The sequence below is a fragment of the Centropristis striata genome, chromosome 13 (genome assembly GCF_030273125.1).
Source record: "Centropristis striata isolate RG_2023a ecotype Rhode Island chromosome 13, C.striata_1.0, whole genome shotgun sequence".
Lineage (NCBI taxonomy): Eukaryota > Metazoa > Chordata > Actinopteri > Perciformes > Serranidae > Centropristis > Centropristis striata.
This window is the reverse complement of record NC_081529.1, coordinates 29,891,985-29,907,887: the sequence shown is the minus strand read 5'-3', so window position 1 is coordinate 29,907,887 and position 15,903 is coordinate 29,891,985. Positions and strand designations below refer to the sequence as shown.

At 38.2% G+C, this 15,903-nt stretch overlaps 1 protein-coding gene across 1 annotated transcript in view; it reads right to left on the bottom strand.

Moving 5' to 3' along the window:
- Positions 1-1,858: 1,858 nt before the first annotated feature.
- rnf213a (ring finger protein 213a) overlaps positions 1,859-15,903 on the bottom strand; it is a 35,754-nt gene continuing 21,709 nt past the window's right edge. The window contains exons 38-67 of the mRNA XM_059347392.1: positions 15,715-15,872; positions 15,414-15,620; positions 15,099-15,286; positions 14,864-14,984; positions 14,660-14,760; positions 14,388-14,570; positions 14,038-14,204; positions 13,824-13,926; positions 13,616-13,730; positions 13,302-13,509; positions 13,001-13,194; positions 12,768-12,890; positions 12,562-12,672; positions 12,175-12,417; positions 12,012-12,087; positions 11,879-11,913; positions 11,693-11,793; positions 11,129-11,285; positions 10,768-10,942; positions 9,705-9,799; positions 9,326-9,577; positions 8,201-8,333; positions 7,792-7,875; positions 7,528-7,708; positions 6,048-6,249; positions 5,867-5,944; positions 4,714-4,911; positions 4,393-4,482; positions 3,774-3,952; positions 1,859-2,518 (exon numbers count right to left, since the gene is read on the bottom strand). Coding sequence (XP_059203375.1) covers positions 2,362-2,518; positions 3,774-3,952; positions 4,393-4,482; positions 4,714-4,911; positions 5,867-5,944; positions 6,048-6,249; positions 7,528-7,708; positions 7,792-7,875; positions 8,201-8,333; positions 9,326-9,577; positions 9,705-9,799; positions 10,768-10,942; positions 11,129-11,285; positions 11,693-11,793; positions 11,879-11,913; positions 12,012-12,087; positions 12,175-12,417; positions 12,562-12,672; positions 12,768-12,890; positions 13,001-13,194; positions 13,302-13,509; positions 13,616-13,730; positions 13,824-13,926; positions 14,038-14,204; positions 14,388-14,570; positions 14,660-14,760; positions 14,864-14,984; positions 15,099-15,286; positions 15,414-15,620; positions 15,715-15,872 — 4,415 coding nt within the window. The 3' untranslated portion in view covers positions 1,859-2,361. The remainder of the gene's footprint in view (positions 2,519-3,773; positions 3,953-4,392; positions 4,483-4,713; positions 4,912-5,866; positions 5,945-6,047; positions 6,250-7,527; positions 7,709-7,791; positions 7,876-8,200; positions 8,334-9,325; positions 9,578-9,704; positions 9,800-10,767; positions 10,943-11,128; positions 11,286-11,692; positions 11,794-11,878; positions 11,914-12,011; positions 12,088-12,174; positions 12,418-12,561; positions 12,673-12,767; positions 12,891-13,000; positions 13,195-13,301; positions 13,510-13,615; positions 13,731-13,823; positions 13,927-14,037; positions 14,205-14,387; positions 14,571-14,659; positions 14,761-14,863; positions 14,985-15,098; positions 15,287-15,413; positions 15,621-15,714; positions 15,873-15,903) is intronic.

The window sequence follows — 15,903 nt, the reverse complement described above, 5'->3', positions numbered from 1 at the left end:
CAGAAAGCAATCACAAAAAAATACACAAAGCTACCACAGAGGGACACAACACAACCACAAAGACATGTAAAATGACCACAAAGACACAAAACCGACACAAAACAACCAATAAATGACAACAAAGACACAAAATAGCCTCAAAGACTAGAGACATAAAAAGCACATATATAGATGCAAAAATACCACAAAGAGGCACATAATGAAAATAACAAGGTAATAAATAAAATATACAAAACTACTACAGAAACCCAAACAACCACAAAGAGCCATAAAGACACAAAATGACCACAAAGACACAAAACAACCACAGTATGACAATAAAGACAAAAGACTGCCTCAAAGACTAGCACAATGACTACAGAGGCATAAAAAGCACACATAGAAGCAAACATACCACAGAGACACACAATGAGAATAACAAGGTAATAAAATATACAAAACTACCACAGAAACCCAAACAACCACAAAGAGCCTTAAAATGACCACAAAGTCACAAAACCACAAAAAGACACAAAATGACCACACACTTACCACATAGAGACACACCCACAGGGAGATGTGTAACAACTACAGGGAGACGTAAAAGCACAAACAGCATTTATTTTTCTTACAAAGCCAGTGCTCTTGCTCCTAGGTAGGAAAAATGGCAGGGCCTGCATGCTGTGCCCAGGGGACAATTGTCCCATAATTCGCCCATGCACACAGAGGGAACTAAAAAGGAGCAGCAACAAAAATGTCAGAGATAGAGATCTTAAAATCTGGCAAAGTAAAACCAAAATCATCTCTTTGGGCAGATACTACTTGAGATAAATGAGAAAATATGTTTTCCCTTTTGTCATTTGGGCAGTGCCATTTAAGTTGATGGCAACATCACACAAGAAACAAAAATGACAAAAGACACAATGGAATCTGCTTAGGCCCTTAAATGATGTTTAGTCTCACAGGAGGTGAATCTAAGCACGCCATCCACATTTCATTACTGTACTTGTTGCCAAACCCCTGCTGAGCTAAATATTCTACTGTCACACTCCACTATGAATACAGGATTTTATACTACTCAGAGTCCAATTTATAGCTGACTAAAGAAATAATAGTTTGTCTACAATGGCAGATGGAAACATTTGCAAAACATATTTTTACTGATGTAACGTATTGAAAAATAACTATAGAAATTACAGCAATATTGCTCAGTGATTGTGCCAAACCAGCAAGTTGAAGGTGTCACATTTGAAGCATGTATATGTTGTTATATCTTATTATCTCATAATACACAAAACATAGAACAAGAACACAAACACAAGAACCCAAAAGGTGATATTTATGCTTTATTGGAAGAAGTATGAACAACCCTGATTCTAAAAAAGTTTGGAAGACGTAAACAAAACCTAATGCAATAATTTGCTAATCCTTTGTGACATATATTCAATTTAAAACCCTCCAGAGACAATATATATTTATTTTACGTCCAAACCGATAAACTTTTGTTTATGTACATATACACTGAAATTTTAATTTGGTGCATTCTGTTCTTATTTACGTTTTACATAGCATCCCAACTTTTTTGGAATCGGGGTTGTATTACTGCACACACATAAAAAATAACTAGACATGTAGGACAATTACTGGATATTATAGTCTGTAATTATGCCAAACATTAAATGGAACGTTCAAGTACAATAAATGGGGAAAAAAAGTCAAATCTGGAATGCAATGGAAAGGAAGGAAACTTTAAGGAAACTTTTGTTATGGTTTTTTAAGACAGTGCATTTAAAAAGTAGAAGAAAAACAAGTGCAACTTTTACATACACATAATATGCCAACATTACACAAATAAACAGTGATACAAAAAAAAGGAATGGAAAGGACACAACAGCTTTTTTAAGCAAAGTGAAAAGACACTGTATACTTGATAAAGTGACTTAGGTCAGCATGATTTTTTTTTTTAGACCCTTGAGTTTTTCCACATTTGTACCTGAGTAGAATTCTGATTCCTGCCTCTGCGGGACAGACAGATTCACAGTACAAGTAAAGTGCAAGAAAGAAGATGTTCAACTGTACAGAAGATGCACATGTTGAAAAAGATCTAGAAAATATCCTATAGATAACCCAAAAGAACCTCAAAGTTCACATCTTGTTACAGGTGAACTGTACTCTTATTTTGTGGCACTATTAAGATCAACATTAGTGCTCTTAAAAAGGCACGTCTCTGCATAAATATGTGTAAAATACAGAACACATCACACATCCATACGGCTTCAATACTGTTTGATTCATCATGATTGTAAACGTCATCTGAGGAATTCAAGAATATCAAATAAATGAGGCAGAGGGGAAAAAAAAAACAACGCTTTCATCTGGTCTTCATTGTCTCTGGCCACGTTCCTGCTTGAAGGCCACGATGAACTTCCAGGCTTCAACATACTGGGACAAGCAGATCTCCTCTGGGAAGAGCTCCTCTACATCAGGGGGGGTGTCCAAGTCTTTGCGCTCCAAGTAAGACACCAGCGTGACTTTCAGGCTTTTAGGAGAAGAAACATACATGTGATCGGACACACTTAAACACAGAAAAACAAATAATTTTATTTAATTAATTAATTAATTAATTAATTCTAATTATGTATACTTTTATTATTATTGTGTATTATTATTATATTCATTTTTTTCTCCATTTTTAATTTTTATTTATTTAAAATTTTTTCTCCATTTTTATTTATTTATTTATAAATAAATACAATTTATATACAGGCTTTTAGGAGAAGAAACATACATGTGATCTGACACACTTAAACACACAAAAACAAATAATTGTTATTTAATTAATTTTAATTATGTATACTTTTATTATTATTATGTATTATTATATTTATTTTTTTCTCCATTTTTTTAAAATTTATTTAATTTTATTTTTTTCTCCATTTTTTTTATTTTTTATTTATTTCATTTTATTATTATTATTATTATTATTTTTTATTGACACCAGTGTTACTTTCAGGCTTTTAGGAGAAGAAACATACATGTGATCTGACACACTTTAACACAGAAAAACACACAAGAACACACTACGGTCTGAATAAAACAGTACGTAGCTAAAACACCTAGCTGACTTCACTGAGGCAGGGTTACATTTTGAATTATTGATAGAGAAAATAGCACAGAATTTACTTAGGCTTAGTTTTTCAACTTGTCCCAGAGCCCAATCAAACAAAATACATTCGAAAAAGAAATTTACAAAATAACCTTTCGTCTCCGGCTTTTCCAGGTCAACCAACTGTAATATGCAGAGAGCCAACCCTTACAAAGTTAACTGCAGGTTTGTTTGCGTGCAGCACACTAAATCCCGCCAACGGGGCTCAAAGTTGGAAAGGAAAAACATCCACTTTATTTTAACAAAGAACAGCACGCAATGGGTTTTTCTAGCGTTAATTTTGGACATGATTTCAAGAAATTATAGTAGGGATGCACCAAGCTGCTGGTGCATGATTTATTACTTAAATAAAAAGAAAAAAATCAGTGAATCTATATCTATGTATTGTAACATTTTGTTTTACAGTGTTAGGAAAGCAATGAGTCTGATGTTGCCTTTCACATAAAAGAATGATCCCAGTTACTTCCCACTCAGAGAGGCATACAGCTTATTGATTATCTGGTGTCAGATCAGTACTTTTATCGGCCAAAACCCCAAACACAGGTATCGTTATCGCTATCAGAACTGAAAAAGTTGGATTGCTGCATACTAAATTTATAGACAAACATTAAAAACAGTTTGTTTTTACCTCCAATCAGGCCTGAAGGTATCAGATGCGTTGGGCTTTTTAAGGACCAGCACCAGGAACTCGTGCATCTCCAGCAGGAAAGAGTCAGCGCTGCTCTTAGAAAAGAAGCCAGTCAGGAGCCTCTGCCCGTCCTCGCTCAGGGCCTGTTTGTACTGCTCTGAGACGTCCATAAATGGATCCTGAAGATTACAGAGAAAGAATAAAATATGCAAAAAAAAAAAAAAGTAGTAATACACAAAAGTTCCAAAGTGAAACCACTAAGGGTGGCACAGATTTCCTTAATTTTGCGGGATCAGCGATCGGCCGATTATTTTTCGTCAAACCGATCTTAGCGTGCTCACGCTCACACAGTCGGATTAGCGTCTATCACGTGACAACAGTCACCCAGAGCACGCTCAATTTTAAGTTCAATATTTTATTAACTACCTCAGACATTGTGATTTCCTTTATTTGTTAAAGAAAAATACTGCTGTGTTATTGTTTTTCAATAAAATAAGATTCAAACATTGAAGGTGTATGCTAAAAAATGGGTATAGGCCAAAATCGGAAACGGTAGGTCAGGCTTTTTAAAAATTGCAATCGGTGCACCCCTAGAAACCATCTATATATTTTTGCTTACCCTCTTGAGCCTCAGCATATGTTCTGATTTGAGTGAGGCCAACAGCTGCCACAGAGCCACACAATGCTTTAGGCAGCACATGCTCAGAGCCTATCAGCAAAACAGGAAGAACATTAAGTTTTTATCTCATGACCAGCACATAAAAAAAAAAAAAAGACCCACACAAATTAAAAACAACATTTAAATCCAATACTCTGGAGTAAAAGTATAGAATGATAACAAAGAAGCTCCTCTTTGCTTGTATACAAAGTAACAAGATTGACTGTGAAAGTGCGATAAAATGCAACAGGATATCATAACTGGTGTCTAAGATAAACCGACCTTGAGGATATGCGGAGCCATCTGGTTTCCCATCTGCAGCACCTCCTCCAGGTAGCAGGACAGCTGCATCTGAGGCTCTCCCCCGGTCATGGCGAGGAAACCGAGGGCCACTTCCAGCGTGGACAACGCCTCACACGCCTCGCTGTAGGAGTGCAGCTCCCCAGCCACGGCGAACAGGGTGAGAGTCTGCAGAGGCTCCTGTTGGCACACAGACACCAGTCATATCATCTCATGAGGGGATTATCTACAGAATCATGTTAATATATTATATATTACGGCAGGGTATTTAAAAAAATTTTTATTCGCAATTAAGATTTTGGCTTCCAAATACTATGAAAGCAAGATAATCCAGATAAAACCAATATTGTGAATCATGTTGAAAGACACTATTTTCCAGAGGAACAGGGACCAAGTATTATGAGGATACTGTGTTTATTTATATAAACATATATCTATATTTCTATCTTTTTTACACTGGTTGTCATTTTGTGTTGTTGTTTCTTTTCCTTTCGTATGTATGTGTGCGTGTGTTTGTGTATGCATGCATATGTGGGCATGTGTATGTATGTATGTATGTATGTATGTATAATTACGGTGTATAGGTAAATTATATTTATGTTTTGTAATACAAGACATGTTTAGACAAGGATTTTAACTTGTCATATTTAAGGAGAGGGGCTGGGAGTTTATAAGTTTCACTTCTTCACACTCCTTTTCGAATATGTATTCTACATGTCATGTTAAATGTTTTGTCTGACTCTTTTTTTTATTATTTTGTTTTCATATTTGAAATAAACTTGAATCAATCAATCAACCAATCAATACATGTTTTCAGTTGTGGCAGTGCACGATAACATATTTGATACAATATATTTTGGTTTTATTTTGATATATTTTTGTATATTAAATTGACTGGATATTTAGTATGTTTTTTTTGGTTTGTTACGTTATTTCTATTTATTTATTTTTCATATTATTTATTCATCTCTTTCTTACATTTATTTTCTAGTGTTTTTTTCAATATTTAATTACAAGTTCAAGAAAAAATAATAAAAATATGTAAAAATAAAAATAAATCAGTGATGTTTCTTAAGTCAATGATTAATGGTATTAAAGTCTATTATATATGATAAATAAAAGATGGGCCCCATACCTGCTGGACTTTAGCATTCACATCCTTTAGGATAATCTCATAGTTGCGGTCATGTCTGTTCACCAGTGTTGGGATGCCCTGAGGAAAAGGGAAAGCGGCACCAGAAACATGGTATTTTAATAATTTTCCGTACAAAAAAAATCTTGACTGTGCTTTTTCAAAAATGTTTTCAATCGCTCACATTGAGGGTGATGAAAGGTTTGCCCAGTAAGAAGCGGGAGACGATCTGTTGCTGGATCTTGGGCAAGTCGTACTCATGAAGAGTCTCCTGACCCCTCTCGATGCTGTACTGGGTGTTGGAGAGGACCAGAGGCATCAGGTCCCTCTCCAGCTCATACCGGATCACATGCAGGTCAGTCAGATCCGCAGGGCTCACTCTGTAGCTGTGGGAGGCATAAACAGATAAACAGCCAGTTGTTATGTATAATGGGAATATGTCTGCAAACATGAATTGTACATGAATGCTGCTGCTCAATGTCTTAGAATGATTGATACTGTTTATCATGCTTCTTGGTAACGCTTTATATTAAGGTCCTTGTAATAACCATTAATTAACAAGTAATAAGGCCCTTTTAATCAAATCAAACTTTATTTATATAGCGCTTTTCATACATAAAAATGCAACACAAAGTGCTATACAAAATTTAAAAAAAAGAGTCCTTACAAGATGCTAATTAACATTATTGTGTGTTTATAAGCTTATATAAGTGTTAATAATGGCATTACAAACACCCATGTCCCACCCATTATGTCTTTGCCATGCCTTTATTAATCTTATTTTGTTTGCTTATTGATATTAAAATATACTTTATTGCTCATCTATTATAAGTTAACTATAAGTTAACTATGCTTTTTGCAACTACCGGATCTAAAGCGAGAACAATGCCTTATTACTTGTTAATTAATGGTTATTAAGTACCTTATTATAAAGCGTTACCTGCTTCTTTGAGGTTAATTTCTAACTGTAAGATGTCCACTCACTGTTGTGAATTATACTCTCAGGTAGGATGGCCTGCTCTGGCCACTCCAAGGGCTAGTCATTGGTATACTTTCATTGGTATACTGTTATACTTTATAAGGCAATATTGGGACTGCTGCCTTCGTACATTTGCACCTTAATTACTGTGAGAAATGCTGGATCTTATTCTCTTCATTCACAAGATCAATTGTTGCTTTCTGTCCCTTCTGCTCGTACAGAGTTGGGTAAAAGAACATTTGTTTACTCTGCACCTCATGCATGGAATATGCTACAGAAACACTGGAAACTAACTGACTTAGTTTCTTTGAGCACTTTTAAATCCAAACTGAGAGTTATCGAGGCCATATCCACAATATGCACTTTTTTCTCATAACGTGTTTAAGATCTGTGTCTTATGTAAATATGTAACTGTATTTTGTGTTTGCTGCTTCTTGGCCAGAGCTCCCTTAAAGAAAAAGAGGTTCTTAATCTCAATGGGATATTCCCTGGTTAAATAAAGGTTAAATAAAATTAAAAAAATGCATTTTTATTTTTTCCCCCCTTTCTTCCAATTACTTTTTGATTAAAAAGTTATTTTTCTATTGTTAAGTCTTAATATAGCCATTTATATTTGAGGAAGAAGTTTACTGTGTTGTTACAGCCAAATGTGCAAGTTAGAAAAATGTGGCATGAGCGCCCCCACCTGGTCTCCTCTTCAGTGTGCTTATCCACACAGTAGATCAGCTCATTGTGCAGGGCGATGAGGTAGCTGACCAGGGCTGTAGAGCACAGGCCCGGGCCTTGTCGCCGTGGCAACAGCACCTTGAAGTCACTGTTGAGGTATAGGTCTTCCTGGCAGAACTCAGCCGGGATCTTGATCTCACCTGAAAGAAGAGCATTTCAATTCAAGTCAGATGACGATGTTGGACGGGCCGGTGTGAGTGGAACAAAGTGTGTTTGTGTTTACCGTTAGTGGCCAGAGACACTCGGAGCTGGTTCCAGGTTTTCAGGAAGATTTTGATGTATTTATCATACCAGGCTCTCAGCGACACTGCACACATGAAAGGCACAAAAATGTCATCCCAAGCTGACACACGTCAACTGGAGACTACACTTGCAGTACATTGGATAGACTGACTGCAGCATATTAAGACGTCTCCCGTGTGGAAGAGATTTAGCTCTCTGTAGAATACTCAATCATTGTCTCCTTCCAGGTTAAAACAACTCATTCTTTGGCAGGGAGGTTTTTAAACTCTACGTCTCCAACTATTTTACTGTGACATTTCCCAGAAAGAGGTAATTAGGAACGGTGTACCTCTTGTGTAAGTGAGTCATGCAAGTTGAGAAGTACTAGCACAGACAGTTAGTTTCAGTACCTGCTTTCTGACTCTGGAGGAATTCGGCGATGCTGCCACAAGTCAGCTCGGTGACATTCTGAAACTTCTTGACCAGATCTCTCTGGAGCGTGAGGATGTCAGGAAGGTGCTTCACCAGTCGGAGCTCTGCCTCCTAAAAGAAAAAAGTTTTTAAAAAGTGGTGTTTTCAGATAACTGCTTGTTAAATGCTCTTCATGAACTGTGAAAAAAATAGTTGTGTGAGCCGGTCTTGGCTGGTTTCTATAGATATGTTGTTTTATATATCAAGATAATTCTTCTGGCATATAAAATAATTTAGGATTTCTGGCAATTGTGGCACCATACACAATGAACTCAGTGATCTCAAACTTAAGTATATGAATGTTATTTTCTTAATTAAAGTAAAAGTTGGTAGTTATTACACAAACAACTTTTTGTCATAAGTGTTAAAACTATCACTATATCCGGAAAGTAATACATAAAAAAAAAAATCCACTGTGTAACAAAAACAACCAATCAGAGTCTTGAATGCAGCTGTCATTTGAAAAAAATGTCAAATTAGGCAGCGCTGAGCAAATATTAATGGAGATTCTGTTTCTGCTTTGCCTATTCCTCATCATAAATGTTTTCAGAATCATAATTTAATGTGCTGTGTAGCTATGAAATGAGGTTTGTGACTTGTACGCAATTATGAAAACAGTCGAGCATGTTTTGTAAGTAGAGAGGGGAGGAGGAAAGCTACAGGAGGAAGTCTCACTGTACTCACTGTCTGCCTACTTCAGCTTTAATATAAATGATCCACATTGTGATTTTCAATTTTAGTGCCCAAATGAAGGTCATGTTGTCTTCTAAATGTAATGCTCGCAGTAATAACATATTTTCGTTCAATTTTCATTATAACCAGAGCAATGAAGCCACTTATAAGTTTTTGCAGGGAAGGTTTTGCACAGAGATTTATTATTAAATTGGTTATAATACTTTCCATAACAAAAACAGGGGTAAATTAAAGCTTGTTAGTCACTCACTACTTCTTGTAAAGCTGAGGGGTGTAGAAAGCTGAAGTGTAGGGGACCTGCTGAAAACAACACAGTGTTCTTTTGCTGTCCATTAAAAATGGACTTTCACGATGGGTCACCGTTTTCTTACCTTATGCAGAAATCTCCAGAGCACCGGCAGGGTGTCTTTGCCATCATTCTGCTCCACAATGTGGGTGAGGCTCAGCAGAGACACTTTCTCCCTGCAGCTCCACACGGCAGAACGGTGGATCAGAGAATTTTGGGGAAGAGAGGCCAAGAAGAGACGAGGATCGCCAAACATTAACATCATGATTGGATTGGCAGAGATGCGAGAGTCCGTCCGGATGAATGTGTTCACCTCTTTTAGCTGTCTATCCAAGTGCTGTGGAGGAGAGGAAAACAACATGTTCTATCAAATCTCTTTCGAACAGGCAGAAATATTTGATGACGTTAGACTTTCTGCTTTATTTCTTCCCTTTTTATACATAATCCAAAGTATTTCTATCTACCTTGAGCTGAGGTGTGATGATGACATTGCTCACTTCCATCTCCCATCCATTTCTCCTTTCTTTTGTGGAGAGCACATTGTCATATGGAACAGGCCCTGAAAGGAAAAAACGGCTGTGTTTAATAGTAGAAGGTATCCAGTGAATCTAGTATTTCATTTTAGAGGAGCCAAAATGTATCCTAGTAGGTGGGAAGGTAAAAAAAACATTGCACATAATTTAAAGCTGTCTGAAGTTATTATAGGTTACCACTGTTATTACATAACAATATCTTGGATCATATATCAAGCTAAAGTAGTATTAAAAGGGCAATCCTTACCTACAAATCCTTCATTTGTTGACTTAAAATAAATCCACCTTTAAAACATCTCTTGTGTACAGAAATTTCATATGAACGTCACACAATTTGTGACCACTAGAGGGCACCCCTTTCCCTTCTTTCCTATTTTGTGTCACTGTCCTGCAGCCTAGAAATTTCCCAGCAGCAGCAGACTTTATAAACTTACTTTCACTACCTTGAGACCTGAGGTGAAAACAGTGACAAAGCTGTACTACATTGGTGGACACAGGTTGGTATATAGACTGGTGTTAAGTCAATAAAAAGTTGATCGCAAAAAAAAACCTAAAACCTTGTATTATGCTACTAAAATTAACACAACATAGGGCTGGGCGATATTGACCAAAAGTCATATCCCGATATATCCCTATATTTTTATCGCAAAGTGAGAGCAGATGTTCAATCAAAGTCAAATAGGACATGTCACAAGTAGTTTTATGGAAACCATATATTTAAGTTAACATAAATACTGTATACTGTGTTTTTTTTTTTTTTTTTTTTTTTAAATCAAAGCTCCATAAAATGCACATTTAAATAAAACAATATCTTAAATAAAAGCCGCAGCTTGCCTGGAGCAAGGATCACAGTTCAAATTTGAACTAAATGAATATATCTGATATGGTCTAATTCCATATCACATTTAAAAATATATCAATATATTTTTTATATCGATATATCGCCCAGCCCTAACACAACATATAGTTTTTGAGTAGGTTGGTTGTTCCTTACATGTTTGTTGCTGTCTGGGTTCTAGGAGGCTGCTGATGAGCAGGTGAACAGCGTTGACTGTGTCGTCTGTCCCTTTACCCAGAGATCTGATGAGATGCTCCAAGTCCTTTCGCAGGTGAGCAAATAGGAAAGCACCTGGGTCAGGTACTGGAGGCTTGATGATGGTAGAGATAGACTAGAAACACAAATATAGAAGATGACAGGTCAGAATCCCCCCTCTTAAACACAAACAGCAGGATATCAACACTAGAATGATGCATTATTATATTATTATATTATTATTATTATATTATGTTATTTGCTGCATTTCTCAACACTAAAGAATATTTTCCAAAAGAAGTGTACTCATAATTTAAGCTACCTGTAGGTTGCTGCAGGTGCCCAGCAGCATGGCCATGTGAGTCAGCATTCGGACCATGGTGAAGGGAACAGGAGAAATGCTCTTTGTGTCCAGCATGTCTGGATTGTCCCTGCGGCTGGGGTCGCCGAGGATGTGGCCTGTCTGAGTGCGGTCACCCCTGGGAGAAGACAATTCATAAATTAATACACATTAAAAGAAAATAAGATAATATACAGTTCCTTTTTTCCCCAAATTAAACATGCAATATGATATTTTCTGCCACTGAGGTCTCTCAATCACAACATTAACAAAAAATAGAGCAAAAAAGGTGTTGCAGTCACATTTTCACAGTCAAGACTCTTTCAGTGTTCATTGTTCAGGAGGTTTGTACAGGGAGTTGACCCGCTAATAAAAAAAGATGCCACTGATAGGAGATGGACACCGAGCTTGCCCTTGATTAAAATCGCAGATTCATTTTTAAACAGTTGTAACATTTAGCATAATGTAAGTACAAAATTCAACAATATATAATTAACCATTTTTGGATATTTTTAAATATTATCTTTAAACTCATAGACAACTTACTGCAACTGAGCAGGTTGAAATCCAGTCACAGGCCGGTGGTTCTCTCCCCCAATCTCTACACCACAGTCCAGACAACGACTTTTTTCCATGGGCTGGCCGCACTGGAGAAAAAGAAACAAAATTCAACAATACTACAAAAAGTGCCCAATTACAAACGTATAATGATACAGACTGAAGATAACATGCCTCTCCAATAGTACAGGGGTGACCATTTGGACAATCTGTAGTAAGAATAAATCAAAAAGTACGTTTTAAGTATTAAGCATGGCTGTATAAAATTTTCAACGATATTTTGTTGTATTTGGTTTTTTTTACTTACGGTACCACTGCAAATGTCCCATAGCTTGTTGAGCCACTACTAACATGTCTTCGGGCATGGTGGGCAAGAAGGCTGCCTGTACCAACAGATAAAAAACTTTTAATTGACTTGGAGAAGAGGAGGCCTGGTTGTCAACACTGAAAGCAGCCGACAGTAGTCATACCTGCATGTTGGCAGGTGCCATTGCCAGCTGCTGCAGGGGAGCTAAGATCCCCTGGTTCCCAAAGAGCAAGACAGCAGCCAGGTGAATGGATAGGTCCACAAAGACAGAATGGGCACCAGAGGCCCCTGGACGAACAACCAACGGCCCGAGCTGGTTGGTCACCAGAGCCTTGGCAAACGCCTTCAACTGAGGGCTGTCTAGGAATTTGGACTTCTCGATGAAGGTCAACAGGGCTTCCAGTTGCTGTAGGTACAAAGATACTTGAATATAAATATACCTTACCAGATGCAAATTTGAAATATGGTCACAATAAAAGTTATGGCGTTGAATATTGGCCAGAAAAATATATGGCAGATATAAATAAAAAGTCTTAATGTAAGGATCTACCTCAGGCTTGGGATGGAATGATGCACTGGCTTCTTTGTAGAGAGTTGTGACTTCTCTGTACAGCGCCAACAGAAGATAAACTGTTGTATGCTGCGGTGAGCATCTGCACCCCTATGAAAAAAAGGCCAACAAAACATCTGTGTAAACATGTAAACAACAGCGTCCTCTACCAATGCAGTTACCAGCAATATGTCATGCAGTATTACCTCGCAAGTCTCATCCAGTCCGTCCACTTTTCCCTCCATAACTCCCTTAGCAACAGCATCTCTGATGGTCTTGTAGTGCTCCCCGCACACAAGATACTGGTCTATAGGGGTGGCTTCTTCACTCTGGGTGTAATGAAAATTGAACCACACTATTTAGTCACTGCTCGCACTACATTTAGAATTCAATCCTGTCTTCATTTGGGCACTAAAATTCACAAAGTGGGTAACTGAACCTTGTGCAGCACTTCTTCAGGGAAGAGCCAGCTCATTCCATCCTTCTTGAGGAGTTTCAGGACAAACTCCACTCCATGCTGGCTGCAGATCTTACGGATCAAGTAGACACGATACCAGTCGTTTCCACTGCGCCTACACAAGTTCACTACGCTGGTCAGGAAGGCTGGGGTTCCACCGGCCCGCTGAGCCTCTGCTGTGATTAAAAAGAGAAGCATGACATTTTGGTACAACGGAGACAATCTACATGCAAACCAATCATAAATCACTGTACAGAATGTGAGAAAAATCAAAACTACAAACCTGTGGTTCTGAGTTTTTCTACAATGAGGCTTACAGCCATATCCAGGTCCATACGCACTCTGGCCACCTGCTGCAGATACTCCACGGTGGCTGTTTCAGCAGATTGACCATGTGATTGCAGGTACTCCGTCAGAAAGGCGTTTTCATCCTGCAGACACACCCGCTGGTCTTCAACGGACCTGAACTGCAACCTTTCAAACATGGAATCCTACAGGAAGGGAAAAAAAAGTCCTATGAATTTGCATTTAATTTATCTTAACAAGTGTTGCTGAACGAAACAAAAGGCTTTAACTCCATTATATATTCATGTGTACCTCCAGGCAGTTAATGTACAACGAGTAGAGTTCAGTTTTATCCGTCTCCTCCAAGATGTTGCTCTGCTCAACTGCCACCAGATGCTGCTGCAGGTAACCTTTAACTTCATTGAAGCTTCAGAAACAAATTTAAACAAAAATGAGAAACAGTGTACATAACAAGCGTACACAAGAAGGCTTTGTGCAATGTGCAACCATAGCACCTCACCTGTACTTCAGCAGGAGTTTGAGCACTACTGACCGGACCACTGGATTTTTATCCACAGAGTCATCAAATGGAGAAAGCGCCTTTGTCAGAGTTTGTCGATTAACTGGACAAAAAAAAAAAAAAGTCAGGGCTGACATCAATCAATCAATAACTGCCTTTATTCTTTTAAAAAAATAAAAAAACTGTGAAAGTGTCCTACAGTGAAGTGTCCTACCTCTGAGAATGGGAACAGTGTTTGCTTCCACCATGAGAAACGACAGCAAATGGAGAATAACAGCTGGACAGGGGGGAGAGTTGTCCTTGAAGCACACAGTGGACACCAGGTCGATGAAGAAAGCATTGCACTGCTTCCTGAACTGAGCGTGTTGTTTGACGAGAATGCTACACAAAACAAGAGACACGAGTTAAAACACCTTTCATTAAAAATGCATTTCATACCAGATTCACACAGGATGAAGTTACTATCAATTCTATGAAGGAACTAATAACAGCTAAGGGTACATCAAAGGTCCTTGTGTGTGGAAAATCAGTTCCCATTGTTCTAATCCACATGCAGTTACCCACCCTATGGCATCTGAAGGAACCATGGGGAAGTTGTCCTCAACTGGCTGCATGCAGAGGGGACAGTACATCTGGCCAGGGATCAACCACTGTTTGATGCAGGCTACACAGTAGATGTGTTCACATGGTAGGCAGAGCGGATCTTGGGGGTCTCCCATACACACTGGGCACAGTTTTAGACCAAACCTGCAGAAAACATAAACAGGTGATAACGGTTAAGGTGGAAGCAAAGTACAGAGGGGGAGATTCAAACGTTGGAAAACTGAATTTTTTACCTGAAGATGCATTCATCGGCCCCATCTTTGCAGGTTTTGAGTAAAGAGATTACTGCCTCAAATGACTGCTGAGTTTTGAGGTCTGAATTTTTTTCCAGTATCTATGAAAGAGACATAATACATTTTGTTATATACGGGGGAATTATTGTGGTTACTGTCTATGCATTTTTGTTTGTCAGGACAGTAAAAAAAACCAAAACCAACCTGGCAAAGCCCTTTTGTATGCTCCAGAACTAAAGGTGTCAGCTTCTTCTCCACCTGTTCAATGCCCAACAACATGTGTTCCACAAATAGAGAGAGAGAGAATATCCTATTCCATCCAGCTCTAAGAACAAAGACAAAAAATAAAACTCATTCAACACAATGCAGACACAGCTGTAGCTAGTTCTACCTGTCCTTACTTGGACCATTTGGATATGTTTAGTTAATCTTGACTTACTGGACTCTGCGGACGATCACCTTGCTCCTCTCTCCATATCGTCTCACTATGTCCTCTGAGCAGATCAACTCAATGGGAACCTGGAGTTTTTTGACCCGCCTCAGCCAAGCTTGTCTTTGGGCGTCTGTGTCCAAGTATTGAGGCTCCAGGTACTCCACACATGCAAAAGCAGCATACACGTCGAGTATCTTGGGGGCAAGGGGAATATGATCATATGAATGTTCTTAAATATCACATCAACAAGTCAATATCATGCAAGCTGAACACAAAATAAAAGTATAACTTAAATTATGTAAACAGTCTTTAAAGGCTCACCAGTTCAACCCCGTCTCTGGTATGATGATTCATCAAGAGGTGCTTGGTCACTTGGGGCTCAATGCAGATCATTCTGGAGAGGTTTTGCAGTCGGTTCTTGAACTCATGATAAGCAGCATGGACCCATGGTAGAGATGCCGCTGTATCTGTGGCATTAAGCCGCAATCGCAGCTCGTTGACGCAACAGTTCAGGGCTCCACACAGGAGCTAGAAAAGCATTACCATACATTAGTATATTTATATGCACACACACCATCTCACAGATGTAAAAATTGAAGGGCTTCAAGTTTTAAAGAACAACCTGCAGATCATCCTGACAAGTCACATTCATTGTCATGGAGATGAAATCCTGAAGGTAGCGTTGGAAAAACTCGGTCTGCTTCTCTTGGTCTGCTTTCTCAATGTACCTTCCCAGGGGTGTCTTCCAAAAGAACTCATCAAACTCTTGTTGAGTTTGGCCTAACAGATATACACATACATAAATATATAC